General features: G+C 42.3%; 1 protein-coding gene across 1 annotated transcript in view; it reads right to left on the bottom strand.

Moving 5' to 3' along the window:
* The window catches only part of SMARCAD1 (SNF2 related chromatin remodeling ATPase with DExD box 1), a 28962-nt gene extending 14920 nt beyond the window's left edge, over positions 1-14042 (bottom strand). The window contains exons 1-8 of the mRNA XM_088529634.1: positions 13938-14042; positions 9456-9630; positions 6440-6614; positions 5754-5862; positions 2152-2240; positions 1382-1466; positions 669-757; positions 33-122 (exon numbers count right to left, since the gene is read on the bottom strand). Coding sequence (XP_088385760.1) covers positions 33-122; positions 669-757; positions 1382-1466; positions 2152-2240; positions 5754-5862; positions 6440-6614; positions 9456-9630; positions 13938-14016 — 891 coding nt within the window. The 5' untranslated portion in view covers positions 14017-14042. The remainder of the gene's footprint in view (positions 1-32; positions 123-668; positions 758-1381; positions 1467-2151; positions 2241-5753; positions 5863-6439; positions 6615-9455; positions 9631-13937) is intronic.
* Between the last annotated feature and the right edge of the window lie 985 nt (positions 14043-15027).

Genomic DNA, 15027 nt, shown 5'->3' with positions numbered 1-15027 from the left:
CAGATGTGTCCTCCGGAGTCACGAGAGCTCACCTTCCTAGCCAGTTCTGGGAAAGCTTTCTTCAGCTTCTTTACGAGAATTTCTTTCTTCTGCCATGCCTTGGGGGATTTGGGTGCGTCCCACTATGTTTAAGAGAAGAAAAAAAAAAGAAAAAGACACAAAAACTATTTAGTTTTACATGAGTTACAAGCATAGAAACAGAACCAGAAACATCCAATCCAATCCTTACCAATCCATCCAATCCTTACCTTTGAACAGCTGCTCTAAATCACAAAAGCACTTAAGAACAATGCAAGGAGTAGGAATGACTCCCCACACAAAACCCATGCTCAAAATTAGACTCAGTCTCCATTTACTGGCATATCAGCATTGATTGCCCAAGAGGCACACATAGTGTGAAACTGCACACCAAAATTTACACATATAACACATATAACCAGAACCAATTTGGCAGCAATTCTGGATGATTTCTATTTTCCTTCCATTTAATGGTTGATTTGATTATTTTATTGTGATTTCAGGCAATATTTGCGTAGATATCAGCATAACACAAAGACATTTGCTGTTCTCCATCTAACCTCCCATTACTACAGAAAAGCCCCCCTACGTCACTGTGAACACACTGAAGTCAGGGCAGAACACAAAACATCACAACACACAATACTTACTGAAGTAGCTTTGTGCTTTTTTGCCACCTGCTCATCCTCGTCATCACAACAGGGGGGAGAAAGTTCCAGTTTTCTTTTGTGAGAGACAGCTTGAAAAAGAAAGAAAAACAGAAAGGGGAAGTGCAAGTTACTTTCACTAAGTTCACCTCAGAATGGCGGGATGAGTCACACCAGAACTCCAGAAGCTAGTTTTTGGTTAACGGCACAAGAAGGTACATTTTTGAGAGAAATTTTCAGATTTTTTTTTTTTTTAACAACTCAATTAGTCTCAGGATTTTGTGGGGGTGGGGAGGACACCACTCTGAGGCAGCCCACCAACCTACAAATAAAACCAGTATTAAGAGGGATAATCCTGGGCATACTTCCACAAAACCATCCCTCTGAAGAGGTAACCATCATTGCCATTACCCAGGCAGCTGGCAGAACTGAGGATAACTCCAAAAATACAAACTCAAAATTTGGCATGAGGCTTAGCTTCTTGTAGCCCTGTGTTACTTAGTAAAACCCTATTTACCTAGGCAATCAGTATGCACCTGCTAACGGGAGGAACTAGGCATTTCCAATTGAGCAAGCATACATTTATAAAACTCTAACGTTTTAAGGTGTTACAGGTCTCTAGGCACAGTACTGCCAGGACCGTCATTGCTGGACATCCAAAAAATTTATACTGGAAAGTCCTTTTGGGATAAAATGGGCTATAAGTGTGTCTTTACTCTCTTGGTCCTCTGGAAACACTGTGAGGGACTCCAGAGCTTCACGAAACAAGCAGTTGTGCTCCTGCAGCACACTTGTCAGCTCCTAAAAAAAAATAATTAAAAAAAAAATTATTTTCTGTAGACATATAATCGAGAATAAGCAATTACACTTTGTAGGACAGATGTTTCAGAAGAAATCAAGAGGAGAAATCTTGGCTTTATCTTTATTCACAGGATAAAGTGACTGACTACACCTGACTATTTTTCCCCACACATAGTTATAATACATCACCAAATTTGACAGTGCCAGGCTTGCCATGGGACCACAGCTAGAACAACTAGTTCTGCATAGCCTCCCTTTCCATCCACCTGCTTTCAGTTCAAGGCAAACTCCGTTCCCAGAGCTCTAGCCCTGGAGACCCCGAGTTCTTGCTGCATGTGCTGCTGGTCTGGTCCTAATGAAACCATCCTCAGCACAACTACAAATTTCTGATGAGGTTGAAATCAGATTTGTCCTCCTGAGTTGTGAGAACTCACCTCTTTGGCCAATCCAGGGAATATTTTCTTCAGTTTCTTGAAAAGCATCTCTCTCTTCTGCCATTCCTCTACAGATTTTGGAACATCCCACTATGTCCAGAGGGTGTGGGTGTGAAGAAGGGGGGAAAAAGAATAAGACAAAAGCTAAGACCTCATTCAAATGGCAAGACTTGCCATAACAGGATTTTCTGATAAAGCATGCTGAAATCAGGGCAGAAAAACAAGACAAAACAACACCACACAATACTTACAGGAATAGCTTTTTGCTTTTTGGCAGCTTGGTTATCCTTGTCATCGTCGTTTGTGTGAAAAGTTTTTAATTTTCTCTTACGAGAGACAGCTTAAAAAAGAAACAAAAACAGAAAAGACAAAGGGGATGTTACTTTCATTAAGTTCTCCTCAAAATGGAAGGATCAGCCACATTAGTACTACAGAAGTTACTGTTTCTTAGCAGCACAAGAAGGTACATTTTAAGAGGCATCTTCAGTGACTATGCAGTGACAGAGGCAGTAGAATGATTATTCTCCTCACAATTTAACTAATGGAGTATTTTTAAACATATTTGCTTTTTAACGTCTCAATTAGTCTCAGAGTTTTGTGAGGGGACACAACTCCGAGGCAGCCCACCAACAATCTACAAACAAAACCAGCATTGAGAGCTGCCACTCACCTGAGCTCTACACAATCATCCCTCTTAAGAGGTAACCATCATTGCCATTACCAAGGCAGCTCGCGCAACTCCAAAACATAAACTCAAAATTTGGAATGAGGTTCAGCTTCTTGTAGCCCTTTCTTGCTTACTGAAACCCCATTATTCCCTCCTAGAAGGTTTCCCTACATTTAGGGGAGTGAGATGGAAAAGTCAAAGTTCTCCAGTGTCCAACTTTCAGGTGGAGAATGAGTTTTGTCAAGCAGGTAATTTCAGAGACCAGAAAGACTGCATCTATAATGTTCAACTTGGGGACACACTGGAGTCAGACACAACAAAGTCATGAGACACAGAGCTCCTAAGCTGCTGTCTGTCTCAAACAGCAGCGGCTTTCCAAATGCAAGATATATTTGACTCCTTCTGGAAAGCAGCTGTTTAGTCAATGCTAAAACCAAACGAGTTGCAGTATGCACGTTACTGCCAAACTGAAAATGGTGATGACTGATTTCTGGCTTAGGTGCACACCAGAGAGGTTACCAGACAAGCGGCTTTCAACATGAGACTGAAGTACCTGAAATGAAACTGTTTATGAAGTCTGTCAGTCATAACCATATTATTCAGTGATAACTTAATTATTTATGAATAGTTCATATGAGTCAAAACTTTCCAAATACCTTTGGGCCTCAAAGATTATTGAAGATGATCATCTTATCAGTTGCTTACGACGTGCCTCATCAGGTGCACCTCCAACAGCCACCATCGTCAGGTTAGGAGCCCATTACTGATATTTCTCCACGTTAACAGTCCCTGCTTCAAGTGCAGTTACCAAATGGACACCCTTTTACTATAGCCCAAACTGTTTCAAAAGCATGAGGCTCAACAATCCGATCAGTGCTGCCAGTCAATCTTTTTGGTAGACAGGCTGCCCACAGAGCCTCAGCCTCCAACACCGGCATCTCCAGCCAACCGCCCGCCCTGGGCTGTGGAGGACGGTCACTGAACAGCAGCATGACTCAGCTGACCACTCCAGTTAAAATAGGCATGCTCACTTCCCAACCACAACAACTGCACCAATAACCACAAAATTTTCACTTGTGAAAATTCAGTACCTGCATCTCTACTCTAAAACCACTAAATATATGTGAAAACCCTTCAAATATATGCACTACTACCTTCATACGTGCCCTCTCTACCATCAAGCACAGAAGTGACAAAAAAAAAAGTGAGAAAAGAACAACTTTACAGGCAACCTAACATGTGCTAGAGGAGCAGGGTAACCATAATCTCATGAAGTTAGCTGCGAAGTTATTTCAAATAAATCTGCGGTCTTCTGAAACCGAGCACGAGTACAACTGAGAAGAGCATTTCTCAAGACATACACCCTGAAATTCAACAAGGTGCTTGGCAAACTACACACAGTTATTCCTTCCTGTGCTGAGGGGACACATAGCTGAAAGGAAGAAGCAGCTCTGTACTACTTCTTTACTTTCAAGGTATTCAGAAAACAACACAGGGAAACAAATTAAGTGAGACAGGTATTGGTAGACCTTTGTTGCTTCCATTAATGCACGTTATCCATGTGTTTCATCTTATTGTGGTATTGAAATAGGAGGCAGATGTTCACTATGTCTCCATGTCTAAGATATGCATCTATAACAAGATAATTTATGCTATCACTTTCAGACATGTTTACTCCTAACTCAATCTTTTACAATGTAATTAGTCTGAATTTGCCTGCCAAGATTCTTTTCATGTGGGCTCATATTGAAAAGGTACAAAATGGTATTCCTAGATCAACACAAAAATGGCCAAAAGGCCAAAATGCATGACCTACATATTATATATCAGAGTGGTTTAGTCCAAGCATTGCAAAGTGCAAGAAAGTTTAAAGGTGCATCTTCACTTAAAATGGTTTCATCAAAGCCCTCGAGAAGTGATCATTGTCTAAGCAGAAATTTTGCAAGAGGGGCACCCAAAAGTAGCATTCCTCCAGGCAAATAACTGGGAGCTTTATTTTTCAGTTACCAATATCACTGAGTCCCACCGCAACTAGATGGGAACAACTAAAATGGATCAGTTTATTCTATAAGTTGCACTGACAGTTGCAAGGTCAGTTGCACTGACCTTTCACTTGTTTCCCACACAGTAAATCAGTAAGAAAGAATAACACAAAATAATGTGCACCCGGGTCTTGGGCAGACACCAAAAATGACCCTTTTACAAACTCACCTCTTACACGTTGCTAGATTTGGCAGTCTTTTTGGTACTATCATGGTAACATCCCAAACAAGCTGTATGTACTGGAAGGTAAGGTCTGGCAGACGTTAATGTATATTTTAGCACTTGTTAAATACCTCAAAGGAAGTTCACTTCACTGAATCAGGTACAGTTTCTGATGTTCTTATAAACATACCGTCATCACCGGACTTCAGAACAGATGCTCCTGGTTTATACATTGCGCACGCTGACTCTATCAGCTGAAGAAAAAAACAAAGGCAACTGCTAAGTGCTGGATTTCTCTGAACAGAGGAAAGCAGCCAGAAGTCAAAATGACTGAAATATAGACAACACAGAACTACTGAAAATGTTTTTTTAATACAAATCTTACTTATTCCTACTTTTCTCCTACTTCATAAACTTATTGTACAGGTTTAAGCAAGGTTTAGTCTTTTTCTAAGACTATTCTATGTTAGTCTTAACAGAACCTAACAGAACAGAACCTAAAGATGGAAAAAAAAGTTTCCTGACTCTTTCTATGTATTTCTATATGTTGATATACTCTCATAATTGACTCCTTCGAAGTACATCCATGAGATTTCCAACGTGCCTCTGAAAGGCTGTCTTCCTCACACTCCTACACTCTTCCTTCCTCCACTTGTGACCCCCATATAGGTCATTTTAACAAATTAAGTGAACAGGAAGCTTTGTGAAAGTGGTTCTAAGCATGCCAACTGCCACAGAAGCAAACTCTTACAGACAGGAAACACAAAATGAAGTTACTAGGAGCCCAGATTCTCATACTACTGGTGACGCTCGCAAGCAACATCTTCCAACCCTGCCTCAAACGCACAATCTCCTTCCCAACAAACGCCAGGACGGCATTTCTTACAGGTCCTCCTGAATAGGATCTTCACCCAGCATCTGAGGCTCAGCAAGAAGAGCTGCTCCACAACCCACACGGCAGAAGCGACCAGGTTCGCTCACCGCTCTCCGACCGCCCGCCGGAATGTTGTGGCTCCGTTGCCGCGGGCGGAATCCCGAGCGGCACCGAATGATGCCACCGAGTAGTTAAAATGTCGTTCAAGGGACCAAACTGCAAGCAGGCACACCAGGAAACGGCCATTTCTGCCTATTTTTAAGGCCTCCATGGACTGTTACCACCCTGTGGCTCAAACGCATTCATTAAAGAGCACTCGATACATTCTGAATATCTCCGATGCTATTCATGTTATATCTACCAAGGGAAAATTCCAAAAAGCTATTTTCAACCCCTTCTTTCTTCCTGAGGCCTAGCTATAAAGCATGTGCCAGTGCTTTACCAAAAAATAAAAAAACACCCAGCCAGGAACACCTGTTGAGTTCCATATATATTTAAGGACCATATAGCTATCAGGAAACATATCAGTTAGTTTAATGCCCAGTGCTTTGAAAACTCAAGCTGTCAAAAATCTAATTACACATCAACACTAAAAGGTAATCTTACCAAAAACCCTCTTCTTGTAGCACACAGAACACAGTTCTAGTGTAATAATTAGTTACCAGGGTCTTGCTGCAAATTTGTACTGTACTAAGAAAGACTAAAGAGGTATGGCTTCAATAATGCCAAAAGCACAGGACCATTCCTCACAATTGACAGTCCAAGTCAATTAAAAGAACGTGGTATTTATTACTTCTAATAATTCTCGGTCGCTTCTTTGGGGAAAAAGTTCCTTTAGCATTTGCAGCTTTGTATCTCTGACGTCTTCCTCTCCATCCTCCTCCAAGGCCAGCACTCGATCCCCACCATTTCTGTTAGACAGTTTGGGTATTTCATCTTCAAGCTGTTCATCGTCAGACTGTTGGGAGCTGCCAAAGAAGAGCAGGGGAGAAAAAATAACACTTTGTTGCTTCTTAAGAATGCTTTATGCTAACAGAATTTAAGTATAAACTACAAGTCAATAGCATTAGTGCAATTTGAATTTTTTGTTAAACCAACTGTTAGCAGCTTAAAATTCTCTAAGGAAAGAATTTCAAATTCTCTGGAGGTACTGCTCGTTATTTAAGGAAGTGAAATACATATTACAGAAAGCAAAATTCAACAACAAAACTGTTACCCTCTCCACTCTTCCCTCAAACATACTTTCAAGATTTCTTCGTGTATCATAAAAGAAGTGACAAAACCTTTTCCATCCCTAAAAAGCATAGTTAGATGTGCTCCATAACATTGAACGAGCTTGCACCCAATGTGATACCTACTAATCAGGAGAAAATAGAGCACAAACTGTTAAGTTTACTCTTCCATTTCCAATAAGAATATTTCAGCTGTGCGAAGGGGAAGGGGAAGGAGTACAGACAAGGGCAATATAGTGACTTACCCTCGCAAGGTGCTACTTGTCAAGTTAGCAATAAGGATCTCAGTACATTTCACCATTTCAGATACATTTTCAGACCAACCATCTTATTTTGTCTCAAATGGTCTTGCTAGTATTAAACTGCCCAATAGATAAGAAGATACAAATACAACCTTTAGAATTTTTTTCCAGACAAAATACCTACTCATACCTACTTTCCTGAACTAAAATTAATTCAGCTGTATGGAGATTGCCATTATACAGGAACATCAACATCAGACAGACTTGCCTATAAGTCCCTCTATTTACTTTTAAGTAAAAGACTAGGAAAGCAACTATTTTCCTGGCTGCATCCTTCTTCAGGAACAGGCAAATTACAACATAATTTCTGAAAAAGCAGGAATATTGCTCTTAATTAGAAGATATGCACAGTGATGACACAACTTTTCACCAAATAATGCTTTTTTTCCCTATCCTGTTCAAAGCGCACACCCAACTGCTTTGACTGTCAACAACAGAAAACCTCCAAAGGCAGTAACCCACACTCCTCTTCATACCCACCAAGAAGCCTTACTGGAAAATTAAGGCGACTCCAGCATCCGCAAAGCCTAGTGAAATGCCATGTTAAAATTCTATTCGTTTATTTCAAATACTTTTGCCTTGACAAAGCACCAGTATTCATTATAAACCACATTTAAAGACTAGTTGAAATGTAAATAGTAACAGCTGCTCTATCCTTCCCCATCCAGGATTAATACGCAGTTACTTGTCAACAAAACCAGAGTTGCACAAATCCTAAGTCCAACCCTGTCAATAGGATCCCATTCTTCCCAAACATGAAGAAATGCCTGTTTAACCAGGAAACTGGTCTCACTGACTGTCCAGATCTAGCATTTAAGGAGCTGACAGAAATACAGAAGCCTTTCATAGTGAAGCCTGCCTTACACGTCCTTTGAGCAGTACAATACCTTCTGCCATGGAACAGCAACCATCCCTTCTCCAGGGAAAGGGAGGCTGGGATATCCTGGAAAAAAAAAAATACTGCAAAATCCCCGAACACGAGCTAATGCATGCACTAAGAAGCATGGTGCAAAGACACTCGATGGGTTCTGTGCAAAGCCAAGCTAAATGCAGCATGAGCCAGAGCTACTAAGCCAGATTCAAGCAAACTCTTGGCACATCCTTCAACTCCAGGGTATCAGCTCCAGCAGGAGGCCCCTGGGGAGTGAGCTCATCAGCTTCAGGACATGGTCCATCCGCACCTGAGCCACCAAGCCATCCTGAGTGCTGCCCGTTGGATAACAGACCGTGGCTACACAGGAATAGCCAAACACACATGAGGATGGAGTTGCGTTAGACTCGGATCAGTCCCGCTTGGTCTCCTTCGCTCCCAGGAATGTGAAGACAGTGTGGGAACACCAGGCCGCGGCTCTGCGAGCTGCATCCCGCAGGGCCGAGGAGCCGCAGCGCCGCGCGGGCCAGCGCGGCCCCGCGGACAGAGAACTGCTCACGCTGCTAAGCACCAACGACACTGGTGTCTTCTTACCAAGCGTCTGCCTTATGCCGAAACTTTGGGAACGATGCATTTAAAAAAAAAAAAAAAAGTTCAAGAATTTCAGATAATAGCATCGGGGAAAGCATTTTTGAATTTCTGCTGACAAGCTCTAGTACCTTCACACCCTGCATAAGGACCAAAAATATGGCGAGAGACTGTGCCTGCTATGACTGCTATTCCCACAGAGGTTTACCATAGATTAGTTTGGTCAAATCCTGTTTGGCAACAACCCCCTTCTGGCACCCATGCAAGTTACTGTTGCTTACTAGTCTCTTCCCTCCCAATTAATTCTTAAAACAAGTTTCCAAATCACTTAAGAAAAAAAAAAAAAAAAAGCCGTTTCAATAAGCTAAAAAGTGAAGTATCATGCACCTAATACTATTATTTCTGGAAACGAAGCCTTAGCCGTTAAGATTGGGAATTCTTGTACAACACTCTGAAGTACCACTGTCCATATGAAAAAGAAATCAAGCTAAAACAAAAGCCAATGTATTTTAAAACTGAAAGCTAGTATTTTGAAGGTGTGCCTTGACTGCCATCAAAAGGATTTCAGAGGGGCCATGATGATGAACATACAACATGACAAGTATTATTTAATAGTTGGATTAGTCTCTGAAAACATGGTTCTGTGGTGGGGAAGACACCTAAGATTTAATTCTTCTTTGCTGAAAATCCAATAGACCTTCCTAGGGGCAGGCAATCAGAAGCTAGAGTAGTTAATTCACAAAACAGAATCTCTTTTCAATCAGGTATTATTATATCAGTTTGCATAAATGCTAATAACAAAAGCTTAAAGCTTACATTACAATTACATGATTCCTTGGAGCATGGTTTTCTTTTGCAGCATGGAAGATGTTTGGCTCTTCACCTTCACTGTCTGAAGACACATCTAAGAAATGCAGGGCTCTCTGATTCTTGAAATAAGATAATTTTGCTGTCCTTTTGTCTTCTGGAGTTTCGGGGATGCAGGAGTTCTCTGTGCAAGACATTTCAGTAGGAGACAAGACAGGAAAAAAATATCACTTACAATTCCAAATATTCAGTTGTGTTTAAAGCACGAGAGAACTATGGCTTCTTCCTGATACACAGTGACTACGGAAACAAAGCCCGTCCACAAGCATTGATCCTGCAATCTGGAATTCTTTCAAGCAGCAAATAATCATTAGGCCTCTTATTTTACAAAATAAAACCTTTATACTATAACATTTAAGAGATGATACATTTTAGATTAATAATTCTTCAAACATATTACACTTTTTGAAAAATAATAAACCATCAGACTCCTCTGGATAGCTGCTTCCCAGCTGATCGCCACATGGATGGAAACACTCTGGTGGCTGATCTACAACCTGCTTGCCACAGACAACCTTCCAGAGCAGGCAAGCTGCAGCCCCCCCGGAATTACAAGCATTCAGGTGTCTTTTTCCCCTTAATCTCCAGATGGTTCTTAAGGAAATTTAATGTACAGAAACTTTGGGTACTTTCAGGATGCAGAGAACCTGCAAGTGATCAGAACACATCACCATGGAGACATCTCACCCACCATACACTACTTCTAAAGATACCTGTAAAACCACTCCTATTTGTGTTCTGGCATGCAATAACACTTCCCTTTTGAGCAGGCTTATTGGACAAGCAAAAGCATAAGGAGTTAATCTAGGCATCTGTAATTCCTAAATTAGCAATGGATAATGAATATGTCCCTCTGAGTCAACTGCACCTGAAATCAATTCTATGCACATGTGTAGGAAGGCAGGGAAAACACAGCCTCAAAGGTAGATTTATAGTAAAAATATATTTATATAAAAATGCAACATGCCCAAAGAAAGCAGAATTTGAACCTAAAATAAAGGGGATCAGAACAAAGTAAAACAAAGCTACAACTTATCAGACTATGCTGGGTCACCCTGCTCAGTATCAACACCCAACGTAGCCAAGGTGTAGTATGCTCTAACTGCACATATTTTATGGCTGTAACCTTTAAACTCTTGATGGACCCATATAAACTTGGCAAGGTAAAACCTGTGTTTGAGCAGGATGCCTACCGAGGGCAGAGCCACCCTCTTCAGACACCCCTGGGAGGAAAAAATCTAGTTGATAAGGACTTGAATGTGCAACTCGTAGCTACATTAAACATAACTAAATGCCTGGGGACGATGGCCACCTCTCCAGCCATTATTTAATAGCAGGAACTCCAAAATTCAAAGCAGTTTGCAAAAGCTATGAGCCAAGAACCCTGACTAACGCAGCAATCCCACAGGTTCCAGACTTCTTCACTTTCTAGGTGATTATTTTTAAGCTGATGCAGAACACAGAGAGGGTGGCAGCTCATGTGTAAACTGGATAATTTTGCTGAAGACCAGACTAATTTCTGACCATGCAGGTGCATGTGACTGAAGAGAGGAAGAAAAACGCTCGTAGCAGAGAACCCGGCAGCTGCGCAAGGCATCTGCTGCACAGAGAGAACCTTGCAGAAAATAAATTGAATATAACTTACTGTTGAAGCATTTGATGATAACAGCCATGGATCCCAAAAGAACAACCATAAGCAATCTGCTCACACTGACAACCACCAGGCGATTCTGGCCCTGAAACTACCCGTAGATACTGGCAGCGTCAGCCAAACAAGAACCCCTTTAAGCTGTCATTTGATTACTACTTCCTAGTCAGGTTTAGTATGAGAATGTTGTCTTTCTCCCATGCTATAAAACAAACTGCTTCCCCAGCAAGAGGCAAGATTGATTTTCTCATTGCTTCTGCTGGTGTTTAGTCCACGATTGCCATCAAGTCCCAGGATCATGGGCATTAATCACCAAGGAGCCTTAAGGCAGGACTGAAAATATACGGGCTGGTTTGTTGAACACAGCAAGTATTTCATGCCCTGCACCACTCAGTGGTCAGAGATTTTGGCCTCAGCAAACTCTGTTTGGAGACATTTGGGAACTCCCTGCAGGGTAGCACACACTATTTCCAACAAATATCCCAACAAATTTTCCATTGCTTGCTCCCATGCATTAACACCTTTTCTCACATGCAAAACTAGATCTCTCACTCTTCTCCCATTGATAGATATTGGATTCTGAGCACGGGATACTGCATCCTGAAGCACGTTTCTGTATTATGCGCCCTAGCTGGGGCTGGTATTTCCAATGTGCATCCAGTTCTAAATCATCATCAGTAATGCCAAGCACCATCTACATCGCTTTACATCACCTTGACCCTTAAGCCGAATCTTTAGGGCTACATATTTGAAGTGTACAGAGAGGAAACAAGCAAATCAACTACCAATAGCAGCATTACGTATATATACTTATATGTATAATCGCTTAATTTCATCTACAACTTGGTTTTACAACTTACTTTCTGAATACAAGTCTGCTCCACGTTAAGCTAAGGAAATTGGAATAATTGCCTTAGTACAGCAAGCTTTTCACAGAATAAAAAAAAAAAAAGCTAATTTTAAAATGAAGACAGATTCACTGAGCACATCACCATTTTCTCAGACTAATAAAATCTAAATGTGTCCTTTAGTTGGCAAGTAATCCTGATCTCTACAGAAAAATATAGAGAAAAATCAGACATATTTTCCATCTTTCTTTCAGAAACAATCTAATAACTGTCCGCTTACTTGATTTCTACTCCACAATCAAGTCATTTTCAGCACTTCCTACAACTTGGCTAAAAAATCACTGTGAGTCTACATGACTTTCAAAACAGAAGTGGATAAAGATGACCAATTCTTGCAGCTATTAAAATTACATGCTGCTTAAAATGTATGGTATCTATCCATGCCACATGCAATCACAAAGCAAACGTAAAAGAGGTAAGCATAGCATACCAGGGTGCAGAATAACCTAACAATCCGGGTTTGCTTTGGAAAAACAAAAAAGCAAGCTAAAATGCTATTTGTGTGTTGCATGGCACAACACACATCTGAAGAGCCCTTCTAAATATAAATGGAATTGATTTATTTATGCACATTTTGAGGTATAGGACAAAATGGAAATGCAAAGAAAACTCCACAAAGCCTTACTGAAACGGTTGATTTCCTGGAGGAAGTCTGACTGTCAAATTCTTTCTACAAACACGACATGATTCCTTAAAGACACCAAGTTTAAAAAAAAAAAAGGCCAGGGGATGACAAAATAAAGTCATCAGTTGTTTAATCAATTTGCTTGCCTACATGGCAAAAAGCAACAAGTGACTTCCTCTCCCCTTTATTCACCAGGTACCTATAAATATTTTGTTGGCCCTCCGTGCTTGCCTGTAGGCAGCTTCTGTCCTCACACAATTTAATTAGCAATTAGAGCCAACTGCTTGTAGTTACCTGAACATAAGCAGCTCTTCTTCTACCAAACCAACTCTGTATTTAGACCTACATCTTTAGGAACAGACACAAAGCACACCAGCATCATAAGCAGGTCATCTCTACATCTTTTTGAAGGTGAAAGTAGGCTAAAACCAATACAGTACTTCTCTAAGTAACTGCCAGCTTTAATTAAAAGGGAGTACTTGTCACTGATTAGGAAACAAGGATGGCATAGATCTAAGACTAATCAAATATAGTTTATCATTTTGCATTTAAGCGTGTCATATCCTGCTGACAAAAACCTGAGTGCTTATTTTCTGTTGATTTCTTTAGCCACAGAAAATACTGATTTTTTTAAAAAATGGATGCTTAATGAACTCACTTAAATAGGTTAAATGAAAACTATTTGGGCGCTGATGTGCAAATGTGTGTGTGGAGTGGGTCGGGTGGGAAGGTACCAAACGAAGCGCAATGAAGTCATCATCTATAAACCTTCAGCATCTGTGAAACACACAGTATTTTGTATAAACGTGGAGTTCCACTAACTGCATACTCTTCTGAAGTGTTAATTGGGATCCCAGCTCTACAGCAGCATCTGTACTCACTGAATCCTGCTTAAGTTGGACATTTACTGCAGATTTAATGTGGATGACTTCTACCCACCCTGCTGTGATTTGCACAATCATCTCCCATGGTTTTTTTTCAGTATTTCTTAGCCTTCCACTAAAGCTCCTCTTTAAAGAGGGACCAAAGTCCCTTGCATCTTTCCTTCTAGCACATCAATCGCAAACGCAACCCCCGTGGGCAGCGCCAGCCCTCGCTTCCCAGCGGTGCCCACCAGCAGGATGAGTTTCAGCAGTTCCTCACGGGGCACAAGGGAGCCACAGCCGGGAGCCACAGCCACGAGCCGCTCCCTTCCCGCCGCTCTCCGCTCCCGCCGCGCTCCCAGCGCCGCGCGCGGAGCCGCCACTCACCGCCCGCGGGCGCCGCGGCGGGGCCCGCGCAGCGCGGCCGCCGCTCGAAGCGGAACCGCTCCAGGTTGAACAGGCTCATGGCGACGGCGGCTCCGGCACCGGTACCGGCGCCCCGGCGCGCTGCCTCCGGGCGCGGCGGCGCGCGGCGATGACGCCAGAGCCCGCCCCGCGCGCGGGGGCGCGTGCGCTTTCGCGCCTTTTTCGCGGCGCGCCGCCGCCGTTGGCGGGAAGCGGCGGGTCCCCCCAGGGCCGCGCGGGAGCGGGGAGGGAAGGAGGTGGCCCCAGGGCAGAGCTCCCGCGGGTGCCGAGGGGCTGCTCCGTCCAGGCACACGGATAAGCCAGGCCATGGTCATGGCCGGGTTACGGCCAGCACTGCTGGGGGGAAAGAAGGGGGAAAAAATCCCGAACTTGTCCAAGGAAATAGGCAAAAAAGCTAAGAAAACTGAAGAGCTGAATAGCGGCACTCCAGCATCTGTCACATCTTAAATACACATACACGCTCTATTAAGAGGAATGAGCCCAAACCTAGAAAATGCCGCACTAGATTTTTCACAGTCCTCGCAGTTCCAACATGAGCTAGTTGCTGGGTAGTAGTGTTACTAACCACCTGCAGCCACTTCCTGGCAAGAAAAGGCTCTTCCGAGGTGTTGGTGACAGCAGGTAAAGGGCCTGTGCTGGCGAAGAGCTGACAGATCGCATCTGCTGCTGTTCTGGAGCACATGGATTCCAGACATGGAAAAAAGAGCAGCCCCCCAAACCTCAGGGAGGTTTGTAAGGTTTCGTGGAAGAATGCTAACTGAGTCTGGCTAGCAGCCATCTGACAAGAATCTCTATATTTATATATAATTGCTTTACATTAGCGCCCTTTAATTTGGCTTGATCAAGACAAGCATGACATATGGCTTGTGGGCCCTTCGAGATATTAGTGAAGGTTTATAAAACAATGGATGGGGGGTTTAGACTGCAATGTCCCAAACACTGCAAGGGTGAAAAAAAAACCAAAAGAACAAAAAAACAAGTTAAAATCACATTGTTTTTTTAATTCAAGACAGATTCAACCATTTTCATTGGTAGAGATAAAAATCAATCC

This window comes from Tinamus guttatus, unplaced genomic scaffold (genome assembly GCF_059628265.1).
Source record: "Tinamus guttatus ecotype Peru unplaced genomic scaffold, ASM5962826v1 Tinamus_guttatus_pri_ptg000028l, whole genome shotgun sequence".
NCBI classification, from domain to species: Eukaryota; Metazoa; Chordata; class Aves; order Tinamiformes; family Tinamidae; genus Tinamus; species Tinamus guttatus.
The sequence above is the reverse complement of the archived record's forward strand: the minus strand, read 5'-3'. Positions and strand labels throughout refer to the sequence as shown.